Source organism: Leopardus geoffroyi, chromosome C2, assembly GCF_018350155.1.
Source record: "Leopardus geoffroyi isolate Oge1 chromosome C2, O.geoffroyi_Oge1_pat1.0, whole genome shotgun sequence".
Taxonomy (NCBI): Eukaryota; Metazoa; Chordata; class Mammalia; order Carnivora; family Felidae; genus Leopardus; species Leopardus geoffroyi.
The window spans coordinates 127,026,480-127,044,189 of record NC_059333.1 but is presented as its reverse complement, the minus strand read 5'-3'; the positions used below and the strand labels follow the sequence as shown (position 1 = coordinate 127,044,189).

General features: G+C 40.1%; 1 protein-coding gene across 3 annotated transcripts in view; it reads left to right on the top strand.

Moving 5' to 3' along the window:
* Positions 1-17,710, top strand: part of PCCB (propionyl-CoA carboxylase subunit beta) — a 95,661-nt gene that overhangs the window by 45,735 nt on the left and 32,216 nt on the right. For all 3 annotated transcript variants that reach the window (XM_045503560.1, XM_045503562.1, XM_045503561.1), the window contains 3 exons: positions 7,898-8,006; positions 11,110-11,230; positions 13,256-13,337. In XM_045503560.1, coding sequence (XP_045359516.1) covers positions 7,898-8,006; positions 11,110-11,230; positions 13,256-13,337 — 312 coding nt within the window. The remainder of the gene's footprint in view (positions 1-7,897; positions 8,007-11,109; positions 11,231-13,255; positions 13,338-17,710) is intronic.

Below are 17,710 nucleotides of genomic sequence, written 5' to 3'. Positions count from 1 at the left end.
TTTTTTGAAGTCTTTATTTTAAAATTCATACTTGCAGAATTCTTAACCGTGTGTGTGTGTGTGTGTGTGTGTGTGTGTTTTAGAGTGTGAGTGGGGGAAGGGCAGAGGAAGAGGGTAAGAGAGAATCTTAATTAAGCAGGCTCCATGCCTAGCACGAAACCCGATGAGGGACTTGATCTCAAGACTGTGAGATTATGACCTGAGCCAAAATCCAAGAGGCAGATGCTTAACTGACTGAGCCACTGAGGTACCCTAGAATTCTTAACCATTTGTGAGTGGGTGGTTCATATCATGTCTCTTTACTGCTTAATGCTTTGGTATATAATTCTTAAGAATTAGGATATTTTCTTATACAACCAGTTATTCAAGGAGTTTAACACTGACACAGTACTTCAAAAGAATTGTGGTAAAATACACAAAAAAGTTTACAGTGGTAAATTTCAGTTACATTTCTGTTGCATTAGGTGCAATCACATTTTTGTGCAACCATCACCACCATCTATCTCCAGAATTTTTTCATCTATCCCAACTGGAACTTTGTACTTACTAAACACTAGCTTACCATTACCTGCTACTCCTAGTACCATTCTATCTCAGTGAATTTGTGGAATCATATGTCATTTGTCTGTTTGTGACTGGCTTATTTCAGTTAGCATAATGTCTTCAGAGTTCATGCATGTTGTAACATTTATCAGCCTTCCTTTTTAAAAAAAAATTTTTTTTAATTTACATCCAAATTAGTTAGCATATAGTGCAACAATGATTTCATGAGTAGATTCCTTAATGTTCCTTACCCATTTAGCCCATCCCCCCCCAATCCCTCCAGTAACCCTCTGTTTGTTCTCCATATTTAAGAGTCTCTTATGTTTTGTCCCCCTCCTTGTTTTTATATTATTTTTGTTTCCCTTCCCTTATGTTCATCTGTTTTGTCTCTTAAAGTCCTCATATGAGTGAAGTCATATGAATTTTATCTTTCTCTGATTAATTTTGTTTAACATAATACCTTCTAGTTCCATCCACATAGTTGCACATGGAAAGATTTCATTCTTTTTGATTGCCAAGTAATACCACATCTTCTTTATCCATTCATCCATGGGTGGACACTTGGGCTCTTTCCATACTTTGGCTATTGTTGATAGTGCTGCTATAAACATTGGAGTGCATGTGTCCCTTTGAAACAGCACATCTGTATCCCTTGGATAAATACCTAGTAGTGCAATTGCTGTGTCGTAGGGTAATTCTGTTTTTAATTTTTTGAGGAACCTCCATACTGTTTTCCAGAGTGGCTACACCAGTTTGCATTTCCATCAGCAGTGCAAAAGAGATCCTCTTTCTCCACATCCTCTCCAACATCTGTTGTTGCCTGAGTTGTTAATGTTTACCATCTGACAGGTGTAAGGTGGTATCTCATTGTGGTTTTGATTTGTATTTCCCTGATGATGAGTGATGTTGAGCATTCTTTCATATGTCTGTTGGTCATCTGTATGTCTTCTTTAGAGAAGTGTCTATTCATGCCTTTTGCCCATTTCTTCCCTGGATTATTTGTTTTTTTGGGTGTTGAGTTTGCTAAGTTCTTTATAGATTTTGGATACTAACCCTTTATCTGATATGTTGCTTGGAAATATCCTCTCCCATTCTGTCAGTTGCCTTTTAGTTTTTATCAGCCTTCCTTTTTAAGGCTTATTAGTGTTCTTTTGTATGATACACCACACTTGTATATCCATTCATTGGTCAGTGAACACTTGAGCTGTTTCCATCTTTTGACTATTGCACATAATACTGCAACAAATGTTGGTGTACAAACATCTCTTTGAATCCCTGTGTTTGTTTTTTGGGGCATACACCTAGGAGTGGAATTACTGGATCAAATGTTATTTCTCTTTAATATTTTTAGGAAAAATCATGCTGTTTTACGCAGTGGCATGTCAGGAAAAAATTCTGGTCTTATATAGTTCTTTTAAAATGCCGCGTTAGGTTTGTCATTATTTTGAGTATTTTTGCATCAATATTTCTATGGGATGTTGATTTGTAGTTTGTTTTTGTAGTGTCTTTGGCTTTGGTATTAAGGTAATGCTGGGCCTTAAGAAGTGTTCCATTTACTTTAATTATTTTGGAAGTATTTGAGAGGGATTGGTTTTAATCCTTCTTGAAATGTTTGGTAGAATTCACTAGTGAAGCCATTTGTTATTGATTTAGTCTTGGTAAGTTGTTTCCAGGAATTGTCCATTTCATCTAGGTTATCCAATGTGGTGTAGAATTGTTCATAGGGCTCTTATGTATGTATGTGTGTATGTATGTGTTTAGTTTTATTTCTTGTAAAATTGGTAGTAACGTCCCCATTTTCATTTCTTATTTTAGTAATTTGAGTCCCTTTTTCTTAGTCCACCTAACAAAAGATATGTCATTTTTACCAGTCTTTTTGAAAAATCAACTTTTGGTTCCCTTGAGGAGTGTGTGTATATATCTATCTATATCTTGCTTTTCTATTTTTCATGTATCTCTGTGCTTATCTCTGCTAACTTTGGATTCAGTTGGTTCTTTTTTCCTTAAGGTATAAAGTTATGTTATTTGGGATTTTTCTTCCCTGTTGTGTTTTCACTTCAGTTTGTCTCAGACTATTTTCCTGTTTCACTTGATTTTTCTCTTTGACACTCTTTTTTTTAAGTTTATTTTCTTTTATTATTTTTTTAATTTACATACAAGTTAGTTAGCATATAGTGCAATAATGATTTCAGGAGTAGAATCCAGTGATTTATCACTTACATATAACACCCAGTGCTCATCCCAACAAGTGCCCTCCTCAATGCCCCCTGTCCATTGAGCCGCATTCCCCCCAACCAAAACCCCTCCAACAACCCTCAGTTTGTTCTGTGTATTGGAGTCTCTTAATGTTTTGTCTGCCTCCCTGTGTTTATATTATTTTTGTTTCCCTTCCCTTATTTTCATCTGTTTAGTATCTTAAATTCCACATATGAGTGAAGTAATATAATATTTGTCTTTCTCTGACTAATTTCACTTAGCAAAGTACACTGTAGTTCCATCCACATTGTTGCAAATGGCAAGATTTCGTTCTTTTTGATTGCTGAGTAATATTCCATTGTATGTATGTATATGTGTGTATGTATACACACACACACACCCCACGTCTTCTTCATCCATTCATCAGTTGATGGACATTTGGACACTTTACATACTTTGGCTATTGTCAATAGTGCTGCTATAAACATTGAGGTGCATGTGCCCCTTGAAAACAGCACTCCTATATCCTTTGGATAAATACCTAGTAGTGCAATTGTTGGGTCATAGGTTAGTTCTATATCTCATTTTTGAGGAACCTCCATACTGTTTTCCAGAGTGGCTGCACCAGTTTGCGTTCCTACCAACAGTGCAAATGGGTTCCTCTTTCTCTGCATCCTTGCCAACATCTGTTGTTGCCTGACTTGTTCAATTTAGCCAGGTGTGAGGTGGTATCTCATGTGGTTTTGATTTCTGTTTCCCTAATGATGAGTGATGTTGAGCGTCTTTTCATGTGTCAGCCATCTGGTGTCTTTGGAGAAGTGTCCATTCATGTCTTTTGCCCATTTTTTCACTGTTTTTTTTGGGGGGGGGTGTTGAATTTGGTAAGTTCTTTATAGATTTGGGATACTCACCCTTTATTTGATATATCATTTGCAAATATCTTCTCCCATTCCATCACCTTTTAGTTTTGCTGATTGTTTCCTTTGCCATGCAGAAGCTTTTTATCTTGATGATGTCCCAGTAGTTAATTGCTTTTGTTTCCCTTGCCTCTGGAGTCATGTTGAGTGGGAAGTTGCTGCCTCTTAGGTCAAAGAGGTATTTGCTAGGATTTTGATGGCTTCCTGTCTTTCGTTTAGGTCTTTCTCTATTTTGAGTTTATTTTTGTGTATTGTGTAAGAAAGTGATCCAGGTTCATTTTTCTGCATGTCGCTGTCCAGTTTTCCCAGCACCATTTTGCTGAAGAGACTGTCTTTATTGCATTGGATCTTCTTTCCTGCTTTGTGAAAGATTAGTTGGCCATATGTTTGTGCGCACATTTCTGGGTTCTCTATTCTTTTCCATTGATCTCTGTGTCTGGTTTTGTGCCACTACCATACTGTCTTGATTACAACTTAGTAATAGATCTTTAAGTTTGGAATTGTGATGCCTCCAGCTTTTGTTTTCTTTTTCAGGATTGCTTTGGCTGTTTGGGGTCTTCTCTGGTTCCATACGAATTTTAGGATTCTTTGTTCTAGCTCTGTGAAGAATGCTGGTGTTATTTTGATAGGGAGACACAGTGGTTTTTAAAAAGTGTGATGTTTAATTTTCACATACTTGAATTTTCCAGCTCTTTTTCTTTTTCTAGTTTCATTCATTGTGATTTCAATACTAAAAACTGTTTTATCATCTTAAAAACATTTTTTTTTAATGTTTGTTTATTTGGAGAGGGGGCAGGGGGAGAGAGAGAGAGGAAGAGATAGAATCCCAAGCAGGCTTTACGCTGTCTGTGCTGAGCCCAATGGAGGGCCTGATGTCATGTACTGTAAGATCATGACCTGAGCTGAAATCAAGAGTTAGAAGCTTAACCAAATGAGCCACCCAGATGCCCCATCTTTTTAAATTTATTAAGACTTGTTTTATGTGTGCCCAATATGTAATCTACCTTTGTAATACTTTTTGTCTACCATTCAGATTCTGGTTTGGTCAGTTGTCCCAATGATGTCCTTTATATCATTTTCTTTTTCCAGTGCAGGATCCATTTGGAGATCACATATTGCATTTAGTTGTCCTATCCTATTAATGTCCCTTAATCTGGAGCATTTCTTCAGATTTTGTCATGGTGCTGACATTTTTGAAGGCTACAAAAACAAATTATTAGGTTGTTCCTCAGTTGTGTTTATCTGATGTTTCCTTATGATTAGATTCAGGTTGGGTAACCCAGTCTGTCTGCTACATAAGCAATGTATCTTGGTCAGTTGATCACATCTAGAGACAAATGATGTCTATCTTCCCCTCACTGGCAATATTAATTTGATCACTATTCATTGAAGGTGTTATTTGGTTTCTTTGTGGTATAGTTACTGTTTGTTTTTGGGGTTTTTTTTGGTAACTAATTAATAGTCATTGGGAGATACTTTGACATCATCCAAGCATGCTATTCCACATTATACTTTCCTCCTTGATTTAGCATCTATTGAAGATACTTGTCCAAACCAATTTGCACAAAATTGATATTTATCAACTGTACCATTTGTCATCCATCTCTAAGGAACAGTCCTATATTCTTGGGCATTTGTTTATTTCATGGATTTATTATTATTTTTTTCTTAGTGTGTGAACAAGTAGGGAAGGGACAGAGGGAGAGAGAATCTTAAGCAGGCTCCATACCCAATGCAGAGCCTGATGCAGGGCTCAAATCTTAGGATCATGAGATCATGACCTGACTGGAAATCAGGAGTCGGACTCTTAACTGAGCCATCCAAGTTCCCCTCATGGATTTATTATTAATGTGGGTTCATGGATTTCCTATTTTACTCAGTGGTTTCTAATTCATTGTTAGCATTATTTGTTTTCATGCTCAAATTGCCTTTCTCTTAGTCAGTGGGAGTCCATTTAGGTTTGCTTCTGTGTCCTTTTGATATGAGAACCAAAGTGAAATTTATACTTTATGGGTAATGTGTTTTAGTTCTTGAAGAACTTTTTTCAACCTCAAAGTCATGAAGATTGTTTATGTTTTCTAAAAGCTTATTTTGCCTTTTACATTTATGTTTAATTCTAGTTGGAATTAAAATTACGCATAGTATGAAATAGAGGCTAGTTTCATTTTATTCAGCATGGTTACCTAGAGCCTTTTATTGAAAAAAAAAAAAAAAAAAAAGTCCTTTCCTACTCCGCAGCACCACGTGTATCACGAACCAAGTGTCTGTATACAAGAGTGTTTCAGTGAGCTCTTTTGCTCTGTTTGCTTGTCCGTGTGCCAGTACCACACTGTCTTCATTACACTGGCTGCATAACAAATGCTGGCACAGCAAGTTGTCCCTCCTTATTCTTCTTCAAGTGGCATGGGATATTCTTGGCTCTTTGCATTCCCACATTTTTTGCAACTTGGAGGCATAATTGTATCATGAACTGCACATATTTAAGTTGTGCAGTTTGAGTTTTGACACATGTATACAGTTGTGAAGCCATGACCACGGTCAAGATAATAAACATAGCCACCAACCCCCTGAAGTTTCCTCCTGTATTTTTGTAATCCATTTCTCCTACCTCTCAGCCCTGTCTTTAGGTAAACATTCATTTGCTTTCTATCACAATAAACCAATTTGCATTTTCTAGAATGTTACATAAACAGAATCATACAAAATGACATTTTCCATGTATAAAACATACAAAAACTGTATACCTTTTTGGGGGGGGTGGAATGGGTGGATGCTGGCTCTTTTCACTTGGGATAATTATTTTGAAATTCACCTGTTGATGGATGTTGGGTTGTTTTCCAGTTTGTGACTGTTACAAATAATGCTTCTGTGAACATTTATTTATAAGTCTGTGTGGAATAGGGAAGAAAGACCTTTCTAGTAGCATTCCAAACCAAGGATCCATAAAATAGACTGATAAAACACACATAATAGTCTAAGGACTAATTCCTCAGTACACAAAAACAAATTTCCAATAGAAAAATGGGCAAAGAAAATGAACAGTGAGCTGAGAGAGATGACTCTAGTAAGATATTTACTGTAGAAATGCTTGTTATAGCAAAATACTGGACATATTCTAAATGACTTTTGGTAGGTGACAAATTATTATACATATCCTACTATACTGATAGGGAATGGTTTTCAAGAAGATTCAAAACTGTGTAGAACACTGGAAAGAAAATAAAAGGACAGATTATCTATCTATCTATCTACCTATTATTCTTCACATATGTATGGATGTTTTGTAAGGAGAGAAGCTGATAGTAGTTGCCTTTGGGGAGGGAAATTAGAGGCCTGGAAATAAGGGCTTGGATATAGACTTACATTCTACTGTTCTTCTATTCTTTTTAAGTTTTTTACACTATACCTTTATCTTAAAAGTTTTTTATTGATTATTTTTGAGAAAGACTGAGTGCGAGTTAGGGGAGGAGCAGACAAAGAGGGAGAGTCTCAAGCAGGCTCTGCGCTGTCAGTGCAGAGTTGTTGTGGGGCTTGAACTCCTGAAGCTATGAGATCATGACCTGAGCTGAAATCAAGAGTCAGATGCTTAACCAACTGAGCCACTCAGGCGCCCCTCCCTTCATCTTTAAATTAAAAACTAAAAAGTCTGTCACCCTCTTGAAACACCAAAGCATTGATTATCATGGTCTTCAAATGGCTTCACTTATGATGGTTGGTTAATTTTAGGTAAACTGTATACTGTCACAGTGACTCAGTTTCCTCATTTATAAATGGGGGTGATAATAGTACCTAGACTTTAAGGACAGAATCCCATGAAGTGCTTTAGAAAAATGGTGGTGCCCAGTTAAGGTGTTTACAGATGAATGACCCTGAAATGTTAGCCACATGGCTGATAATTTTGCTGAGACAAAACCATGCAGTGAAGATTTTGTTACTTGTGGTACCTGGCTGGCTCAGTTGGTAGAGCATACGACTCTTGATCTCCAGGTTCTGAGTTCAAGCCCCATGTTGGATGTAGAGATTACTGAAAAATAAAATATTTGGGGGAAAAAACAATTTTGTTGGTAGTGAGACAAGGAAACTTTGAGTCTTTAGTTTGGATAGGTATCTTTGAGTGACCTCCTAATCTGGTTCTGTCCCCACATCACTAAGTTCTCTGCATTTGTCTTGGCTGTGTAAATTCTAAGGCTCCATGTAGCTCTGGTGTTCTGAGACTGATTCTTTTGGAATTCTGATTTTAGGACACCTCCTACCTATTCATCACTGGCCCGGATGTTGTGAAGTCTGTCACCAATGAGGATGTTACTCAGGAGGAGCTCGGTGGTGCCAGGACCCATACCACCATGTCAGGTTAGAGGCCTTGAGGCTCATCTTACTGTTTTTAAACACTGAGAAGTGGGCACTGCCCAAGAGAATAGTTATAATGTTTTATAAATATCACTTAATTGGCAGAATTTGAGAGGGCTGTGGTATGGTATATTTACTATAGATATAATAATAAAGATAGATTTAGTAGCTCAAATTTGTTAAAACAAAAACAGTTACTACTAAAGCTTTGATATTATTTAAAATTTTAAAAGTAACTGGAATGGTGGTTATAACATTTGACCTTTAAAAAAAATAGTGTGACTTTAAAAAAAAATTTTTTTTTTAATGTTTATTCATTTTTGACACAGAGAGAGAGAGAGAGAGAGAGACAGACAGAGACAGAGCACGAGCAGGGGAGGGGCAGAGAGAGAGGGAGACACAGAATCCGAAGCAGGGTCCAGGCTCTGAGCTGTCAGCACAGAGCCCGACGCGAGGCTCGAACTCACAGACCGTGAGATTATGACCTGAGCCGAAGTCGGACGATCAACCAACTGAGCCACCCAGGCGCCCCTACTGTGACTTTTTTTAATCCAAAGTTGGGTATGTCTGAGATGGCAGTGTTACCAATTGCTTTTGGTCAGGTACAGTCATAATGTGATGGTCATGGCCCACATTTTCACCTCTTTGGGGTTATGTGTTACACATGCTGAATTCAAAATGTGTAAAGATTATTCTGTACATGGGCGTTGAAACAAAGGGTATTGTTTATGTAGAGTGGCATATAATTGGGTGCAGGGAATGAACCTGACATTAATGAAGACATTTGTTGTTAGAGTGATATTTGGAATTTCATATTTTCTTGGAAGAAGACACCAAGTTGTGTAAGGATTGTCTATGACACCAGAAGCAGTATAACTGAAGGCAGGAGAAATTGCCTCTTGGAAAGATTTCAAAGCAGTGAGAAGCCGGTGTGACCAATTTATACATTTCCTCTCCCACCTCAGGTTGGCATCAACTTTGACTCATTCCTTTCCCTCAGCCGTCAGCTCTGTTTAGCAGTCTCCAGCACACAGCTAGAATCAGAACCTTCTCATTGCTGATTCTCCCACAGCTGGTCCTCTCACTCTTGTCTCAGGGCTTAAATGGCAGCAGTATTTTTTATTTATTTTTAGAGCGTGTGAGCGGGGGAGAGGGGCAGAGAGAGAGAAAATCTTAAGCAGGCTCCATGCTCAGTGCAGAGTCTGATGCAGGGCTTGATCTCGCGACTGTGAGATCATGACCTGAGCTGAAATCAAGAGTCGGACTCTGAACTGACTGAGCCACCCAGGCACCCCAGATGTTTTTCTTTTTCACTGGGATCTAAAATAATGTTAAGTATTGGTGACATCTGAGGTATTCACCTGTATATCTCCAGAGCAAGACCTATACATATTTTTTTTCTTTTTAAAACAGCTTTATTGAGGTACAGTTTACATTTTATATTTGTGACATACTCATTTAAAGTATATAATTCAATGATTTTATGTGCTTAGTGTTTTTCAGTTATCACCACAACTTTAGAACCTTTTATTGCCCCTCAAAGCCCTGCATCCATTAGCATATGCTCCCCATATTCCCCCAAATAGTCTACCTCTAGGCAGTCACTGATCTACCTTCTATTCCTTTGTCTAGGAGTCATGTGATAATGGTCTTTTGTGAGCGGTGTCTTATATTTAGCATAACATTTTTAAGGTTAATCCATGTTGCAGCATGGATCAGTACCTCATTTTTATTGCTGGATAATATTTCAGAGTAGGAATATACCACATTTTATTCATTCATCACTTAAACACTTGGATTGCTTCCACATTTTGGCTGTCGTGAACATGCTGCTGTAAACATTCATGTACAAGTTTTGTGTGACATGTTTTTGTTTGCCTTGGAGTGGAGTTTCTAGGTCAAATGGTAACTCTCCCTTTTTGAGGAACTACCATGCTGTCCTTCAAAGTGGCTGCACCAATTTATAAGTATTTCTTGAATAAAAGAATTCTGTGTTGAACACGAAACATTCATTCAGCAAATATTCATTGAGTGCCTGTGTGTCAAGCATTATTCTATGTGCTAGGAATACCTTTGTGAAAGAAACAAAGATCCCTGCCCATATGGGGTTATATTCTAGTACAGGATGTAGACCATAAATAAACTTAAAAGAAGGACGTTGTATAGTATGGTAGAAGATAATCTGTGCTCTGGAAAAGTAGAACAGGGCCTGGGGTTGCTGTAGTTTGAAATAGGGTGGTAAGAGCAGGCCGCACTGTGAGGGTAACAGTTGAGCAGATCTGAAGGAGTTAACTGCATGAACACCAAAGGGAGAAAAGCTGCAGGCAGAGGGGATAGGCAATGCAAAGGCCCTGAGGAAGGGAAGTGGCTGGCATGTTGAGTGAACAGCAAGAGGGTGTTTGGAGACATGACATAATCTGGCTTAAAAAGCCCAGTTTCGCTGCTGTGAGAAGAGATGGTAGGGGAAATGGTGGAAGCAGGGATTCTGGGAGAGAGTTTCTGGCCCCACTTTGTCATGTCTGTGGCGTTATTTGGCCGTTCTGTGATTTCAGAGTATTCTTGAGGAATGATGGCTTCATTCCTCACTAGGGCAGGTGGTTCCCCACCTTCCCCTCCACCGTTGCTGAGTACCATGACATTATGTGCCAGCCATTATTCTTTTATTTTTTTGTTTTTCAGCTGTATTGAAAGCTAAGTGACCTGTAGTGAGGTGTAATTCTTGATGTGGGACTATAGTGGTTTAAGATGGGCCTGTTCTCTACCCTGTTGGAGCTGATATTCTAGAGGAGATGTCATGCAGGAAACAAGGAAATGGACAGACCAGTGCTGCAGGGAAGGGTATGAAGAGAGCTCCCACAAGGATGGGGAGGCACATGAGGGCTGCAGGGAATAAAGAAAGGAGTGACCCTGCAGAGGTGTGGGTACAGAGCAGAGGGAACAGATTGCATAAATTGAAGGTCAGCCTGAAGATGTGTGGTATCCCATCCTCACAGAGGTGTTACTACGGTCTCCTGCCAACATGCCCTAGGAGTGGCAGGTGGACATGAAACAGCATCTGTGGGCTGACAGGTGTCTAGGCCTATTATAGCCCCTCTGTTTTTTTCAGGTGTTGCCCACAGAGCTTTTGAAAACGATGTTGATGCCTTGTGTAATCTCCGGGAGTTCTTCAACTATCTGCCCCTCAGCAACCAGGACCCAGCTCCCATCCATGAATGCCATGATCCCAGGTGAGTTACAGGCCAGGGCAGCAGCTCTCGTTGTGCAGGTTGACTTACCCTTTTCTGGCTCCTCTGCCCTGGCAGCACCTCCAGGCTCTGCCCTATTGGGCAGCTTGGAGTGGATTGTGGAGTGGAGCCAGCGAGGCTCCTAGGTGTTGGCATGGTGGTGGCATGTCTGGGTACAGGAGCAAAGAAAAGAAAAAATTTATTTGTATTCACTTTTTTTCCTCTCTGTAATATCTGAAAAATAACTTGGGAGTAAAAAGTGCCCCCACCCCCAGTTCTATAAGTCTTGATTTGTCCAGAATTCCAGAATTGGAAATATTTTTTGTTCTGCCATGAAATGTGAAATGATGTAGACAGCATGCCCTTTTGAAAATGTGCTTATGCCCACCTGCTTGTGGCCAGAGGCCCGGGCAGTCCAGGGGAAGGTGTATTGTTGGCCACCTAGTAAACACTTTCTCTCCTTATTATTGGGGCCACTGCCTCATGGGGTTACATCATCAAGTGAGCCAGAGGCTCATTTGGGGAACTATTGTTCCAGATCTCTGGCTGTTTTATTCTCCATTCTGTTTCCATTCTGAGATTCAAACTTCAGACTCCAACTACTTCAAACTCACTTGGCCTGGACTTTGTTTTGCAGAAAAAATTTAGAATTCTGTCTCCTAGTAAGAAGCCATTTTTAGACACTGTTCTGTGGAATGGACCTGAGCTTCCACATGCCTCAGCCCCACTCTTCAGGGGACCTAACCAGTGGTATATTATGTGTAGGCTTGAAAAGGAAGGAGGTCATAGGCCCAGAACGATGGACACAGCGTCCTTTTCTGAGCAACTGTACTATTTGGGATTCTTGAGAAATTTACGACATCATTTGAAGGTATTAGGGCCCAGGGGCTTAGGAATGACTGAATGGCCTGCTTAGCTCTAGTCATATCTCCTCTCCATTGATCCAAGAGTAGCTGTATGTATAAGTAGCAAATGAAAAATAAGGGAGGACTTTATCTGGTAGGGCTGTACCCAGTATCCCCCTATGTAGAGTTCTTTGGGAAGTTGGGCTTGAGGCATGTGGCTTTTACCAAAGTCAAACCTCAGCCCAGGTGTACATGTCAGGGCCAGAACAGTCCCTGCCTGCCTTCATGAGCAGGAGGGGATGAGAGCATGTGGGAGAGTGACACATTGCTACTGAGCCCTCCTGTGGTGTGGGTGTGGGCCCTGTCAGGCTCTCTGCTCAGCCACAAAGGTGCATGAGGAAGCAGAACGCCATGAGCCTGGGTGACTAGTTAGTCCTCAGTGATTCTCCCCACCAGGGGGCTGCAGTTTTACTTTTTTAATATTTAGTTTTTAAAAATTAAATGTATCTCATTTTTTTATTGAGAGAAAGAAAGTATGAGCACAAGAGAGGAAGGGCAGAAAGAGAGGGAGGGAGAGAACCTTAAGCAGGCTCTGTGCTCAGAGCAGAGCCTGACATAGGACTTGGATCTCATGAGTTCATGACCTTAGCTGAAATTAAGAGTCAGATGCTTAAACGACTGAGCCACTCAGGCACCCCAGTTTTGCTTTTTTAAAAAGGAGCTTTAGCAGGTTTATTTTCCAGCAGGGAATATGAACCCACAATGTTTAGTAACAGAACTCTGCCTTTGCATTTCCAAGTCCTTGTTCTTTTATTTTATTTTCAGTGTCTCAGAAAGTGAAAGTAGGACTTGCTAGAACAGTGTCTTGTTCACTACAGTGTCCTGTAGTGCCCCATACTGTACCTGGAATGTAGGAGGTGTTCAGAGGGGATAAATGAAGGAACCACATTCAGGAGAATAAGCTCGTTTCTTCCCTCTGAATGAAAACAAAGATCTTTTGGGTTAATATCAAACTCCTTTCAGTTTGATATGGTGGTAAGAAAGGAATGCATCTTTAGGGACTACTGTGCAAGCCCAGCAGGGACAGAATCAGCTCTGCTCCCACGTTTCTCCCATCCCCCAGCCACAGAAGGCAAATGGTTCTTCCTGTGTTGATTGTATCTGCTTCTTTTTCTGTCCAAAGTGACCGTATGGTTCCTGAGCTTGACACAATTGTCCCCTTGGAATCGACCAAAGCCTACAACATGGTGGACATCATACACTCTGTAAGTGCCACATCTGCTGGTTTTGTCTGTGCTAGCTCAGGCACATCCATGGTCCTGTGCTTTGGCATATGGAGGAAATGCCAAATCCACAGGCTTTAACATTGGGCAACAGAGGTAGAGCATGGGTTGGGCCCAGAACAGGGGCCACTCGTTAGTGTGTTCTAGGAAGAAATAGTGGCGGTAGCCTTTCTACTGCTTCTCCTGGACCTGAGGGCTGGGGGTAGGAGGAGCCACTTGGGTCAGGAGGTTTCAGGGGTCTTTAGACAGCACTGTGAGGTGCAGGGAGAAGAGTCGATGACCCCAAAGTCTGGAGTCGAAACCAGGGAGTCTTTTTGTTAGGTATCTTTGGAATCTTATGCCTAGAGGGCATTTGTTTCTCTAGAGATACACAAGGTATCCTTTGACAAGTTAGAGGGGGAATGTGTGGTTCTGAGGATGATAAGAGTCATTTGTACCACCTTTTTCTCGGTGTGGCAGATTCCCGGATCACTAAGTGAAACAGTGTTGGGGCAAGCTGGGACATGGCCACTGTCTCCTGCACATTCTTAGGTGCATGCTGTGCTCTCAGCAGTCCTTGCTTGATGTGCCCAAGAGCCATCTGTGTTCCAACCTTTCCCAGACTTACAGCTCTCCCAGTGACCTATTCCTTCTCCTGTATTTTGGGGAACTAAAGCAGTGGCCAGATTCAGCTCCTCCTCATTGCTCAGTTCTTCAGCCTGTTGAGCACCATTTGAGCTGTGAACAATATACCTCACTACGAGCATGCCCTTCTCTGACCTCAGCCTTCAGGACTCTCCATATCTGCATACTTGCCCCTGTCTCCCTCCCACTACCTCTGCTCCCTGACTCTCCAGTTCCACTCTTCTCATTCCTCTGGAGCCCCTAGTCCTCCTGGCCTCTGCCTTTTTGGTCCAGCTTGGATTCTGCCATTCTGCTGGATACTAATGACCAGGCACTGTTCTCAGTGCTGTAACTATAGGACACCATGAAGGGTAAAATCCCTGCCTCAGGAACTTCACTGTGTGATTGAGAGAGATGGAGAGCAAAAGTATACATGGCATTGGTAGTTTTAAGTCCAAGAAAAGTTTTAAGTTTAAAGAAGGTAAAATAGGGTCTCTGTCATCAGGTCCCCTGATTCTCCTTTTGCTGCATCCCACTGTCCTTCCATGTCTCCCCAGACTTACAGAATGAGGTTCCTCTACCTGAACTTCTGACACCATCCTTCCCCATCTGGGGTCTTGCTTGCTTGACTGATTTGTATAAATCTCTTAACTTCTTCTCCCTTTAACTTGTCCCGCTAGCAAAACCCCCTCTTAACCCATATCTGTGTTTAATTGCTGTCCAAGTCTTTTTCTTCCTTTTCATTTAAACCTCTTTTGTCTCTTTTTTCCTCCTCACTGGAATTTGGCCTTTGGTTGTCTCCCTCTCTAGCTACATGCATATCATTGCAAATGGCAAGGTATCATTCTTTTTCATGACTGAATAATATTCCAGTGTGTGTGTGTGTGTGTACACACACACACATTTCTTTATTCATCTATCGATGGGCTGCTTCCATATCTTGGCTAATGTAAATACTGCTGCTATAAACATAAGGGTACATGTATTCCTTTGAATTAGCGTTTTATGTTTTTTGGGTAAATACCCAATAGTGCAATTGCTGGATTGTAGGGTAGTTCTATTTTTAACTTTTTGAGGAACCTCCATACCGTTTTCCATAGTGGCTGCACCACTTTGTATTCCCACCGAGTGCACACAAGGGTTCCTTTTTCTTTTAAAAAAAAAAAAATTTTTTTTTTAACCTTTATTTATTTTTGAGACATAGGGAGACAGAGCATGAACGGGGGAGGGTCAGAGAGAGGGAGACACAGAATCTGAAACAGGCTCCAGGCTCTGAGCTGTCAGCACAGAGCCCGACGCGGGGCTCGAACTCACGGACCGTGAGATCATGACCTGAGCCACCCAGGTGCCCCGAGGGTTCCTTTTTCTTTACATCCTCGCCAACACTTGTTTCATTCTGACAGGTGTGAGGTGATATCTCATTATAGTTTTGATTTGCATTTCCCTGATGATGTATGATGTTGAGCATCTTTTCTTGTGTGTGTTGGCTATCTGGATGTCTTCTTTGTGAAATTCTATTCATGTGTTCTGCCTACTTTTTAATTGGATTATTTGTTCGGGTGTGTTGAGTTGTATAAATTCTTTACATAGTTTGGATACTTTGTTCACATGCATATGCTGATCAGCAGTCAGATTAAGATTCAAGGGGGTACAACCTTAAACTTACACAGTATTATATGTCAATTATATCTCAGTACAGCTGGGAAAAGATTCAAGAGGAATCCTCTGAAGCTCTCAGGAACTCTGTTGCTCTTGCCTGTTTGGTATGCTGGGCTGCAAACTTTAGCTTTATCAGATATGTCATTTGCAAATATCTTCTATTCAGTAGGTTGCCTTTTGGTTTTGTTGATTGTTTCCTTCACTGTGAAGAAGCTTTTCATTTTGATATAGTCCCAATAGTTTATTTTTGCTTTTGTTTCCCTTGCCTCAGGAGATCTATCTAGAAAAATGTTAGTTGGTATGGCCAATGTCAGAGACACTACTGCCTGTGTTCTCTCTTAGGATTTTTAAGGTTTCTGGACTCCTATTTAGGTTTTAATCCATTTTGAGTTTATTTTTGTGTATGGTGTAAGAAAGTGGTCCACTTTCATTCTTTTGCATATAGCTGTCCAGTTTTCCCAATACCATTTGTTGAAGAGACTGCCTTTTTCCCATTGCATATTCATTCCTCCTTTATCGAAGATTAATTGACTATATAGTGGGTTTATTTCGGGGTTTTCTATTCTGTTCCATTCACCTATATGTCTATTTTTATATACCGTATGACAACTGGTGTTACTACAACTTTGTAATATAATGACAAGTCTGGAATGGTATCATCTCCAGTTTTTTTCTTTTTCAAGATTGTTTTGGCTATTTGGATATCTTCTGTGGTTCCATACAAATTTTAGTATTGTTCTAGTTTGGTGAAAATGCTGTTGGTATTTTGATAGGGATTGCATTAAATCTGTAGACTGCTTTGAGTAGTATAGACATTTTAGCAATATTCTTATAATCTATGAACATGGAATGTCTTTCCATTTCTTTGTGTCCTCTTGAATTTCCTTCAGAGTACAGGTCTTTTACCTCTTTGGTTAAGTTTATTCCTAGATATTTTATTGGTTTTGGTGCAATTGTAAATGGGATTAATTTCTTAATTTCACTTTCTGCTGTGTCATTATCAGTGTATAGAAATGCATCAGATTTCTGTACGTTGATGTTGAATCCTGTGACTTTACTGAAATTGTTTATCAATTGTGGTAGATTTTGGTGGAGTCTTCAGAGTTTTCTATGTATAGTATCATGTCATCTGCAAATAGTGAAAGTTTACTTCCTTCCCAATTTGGATTTTATTTATTTATTTACTTATTTAGATGTCTAATTGCTAGCACTTCCAGTACTATGTTGAATAAAAGTGGTGAGAGTGGACATCCCTGTTTGTTCCTGACCTTAAGGGAAAAGCTCTCCATGTTTTCCCATTGGGTATGATGTTAGCTGTGGGTTTTTATATGAGGCCTTTATTATGTTGAGGTATGTTCCCTCTGAAACTACTTTGTCAAGGGCTTTTATCATGCATGTACTTTGTCAAATGTTTTTTCTGCATCTATTGAAATGCTCATATGGTTTTTATCCTTTCTTTTATTGATTGTTTTACAAATGTTAAACCACTGTTGTAGCCCAGGAATAAATCCCACTTCATCATGGTGTTTGATTTTTTTTTTTTTTTTAATGTATTGTTGGATTCAGATTGCTAGTATTTCACTTTTTATACTTTCGAGACCTATGGTCTTTTTCCCACTCAAAGAGTCCTCTTATATTTCTTGTAGGGCTGCTTTAGTAGTCATGAACTCCTTTAGTATTTGTTTGTCTGGGAAACTCTTTATCTCTCCTTCTATTCTGAGTGATGGCCTTGCTGGATAGCATATTCTTGGCTGCAGATTTTTCTCTTTCAGCACTTTGAATATGTCATGCCACTTCCTTCTGGTCTGCAGTTTTTCCTTAAGAATCCACTGATGTGGGGCGCCTGGGTGGCGCAGTCGGTTAAGCGTCCGACTTCAGCCAGGTCACGATCTCGCGGTCCGGGAGTTCGAGCCCCGCGTCAGGCTCTGGGCTGATGGCTCAGAGCCTGGAGCCTGTTTCCGATTCTGTGTCTCCCTCTCTCTCTGCCCCTCCCCCGTTCATGCTCTGTCTCTCTCTGTCCCAAAAATAAATAAACGTTGAAAAAAAAAAAATTTAAAAAAAAAAGAATCCACTGATGTTATGGGGTTTCCCCT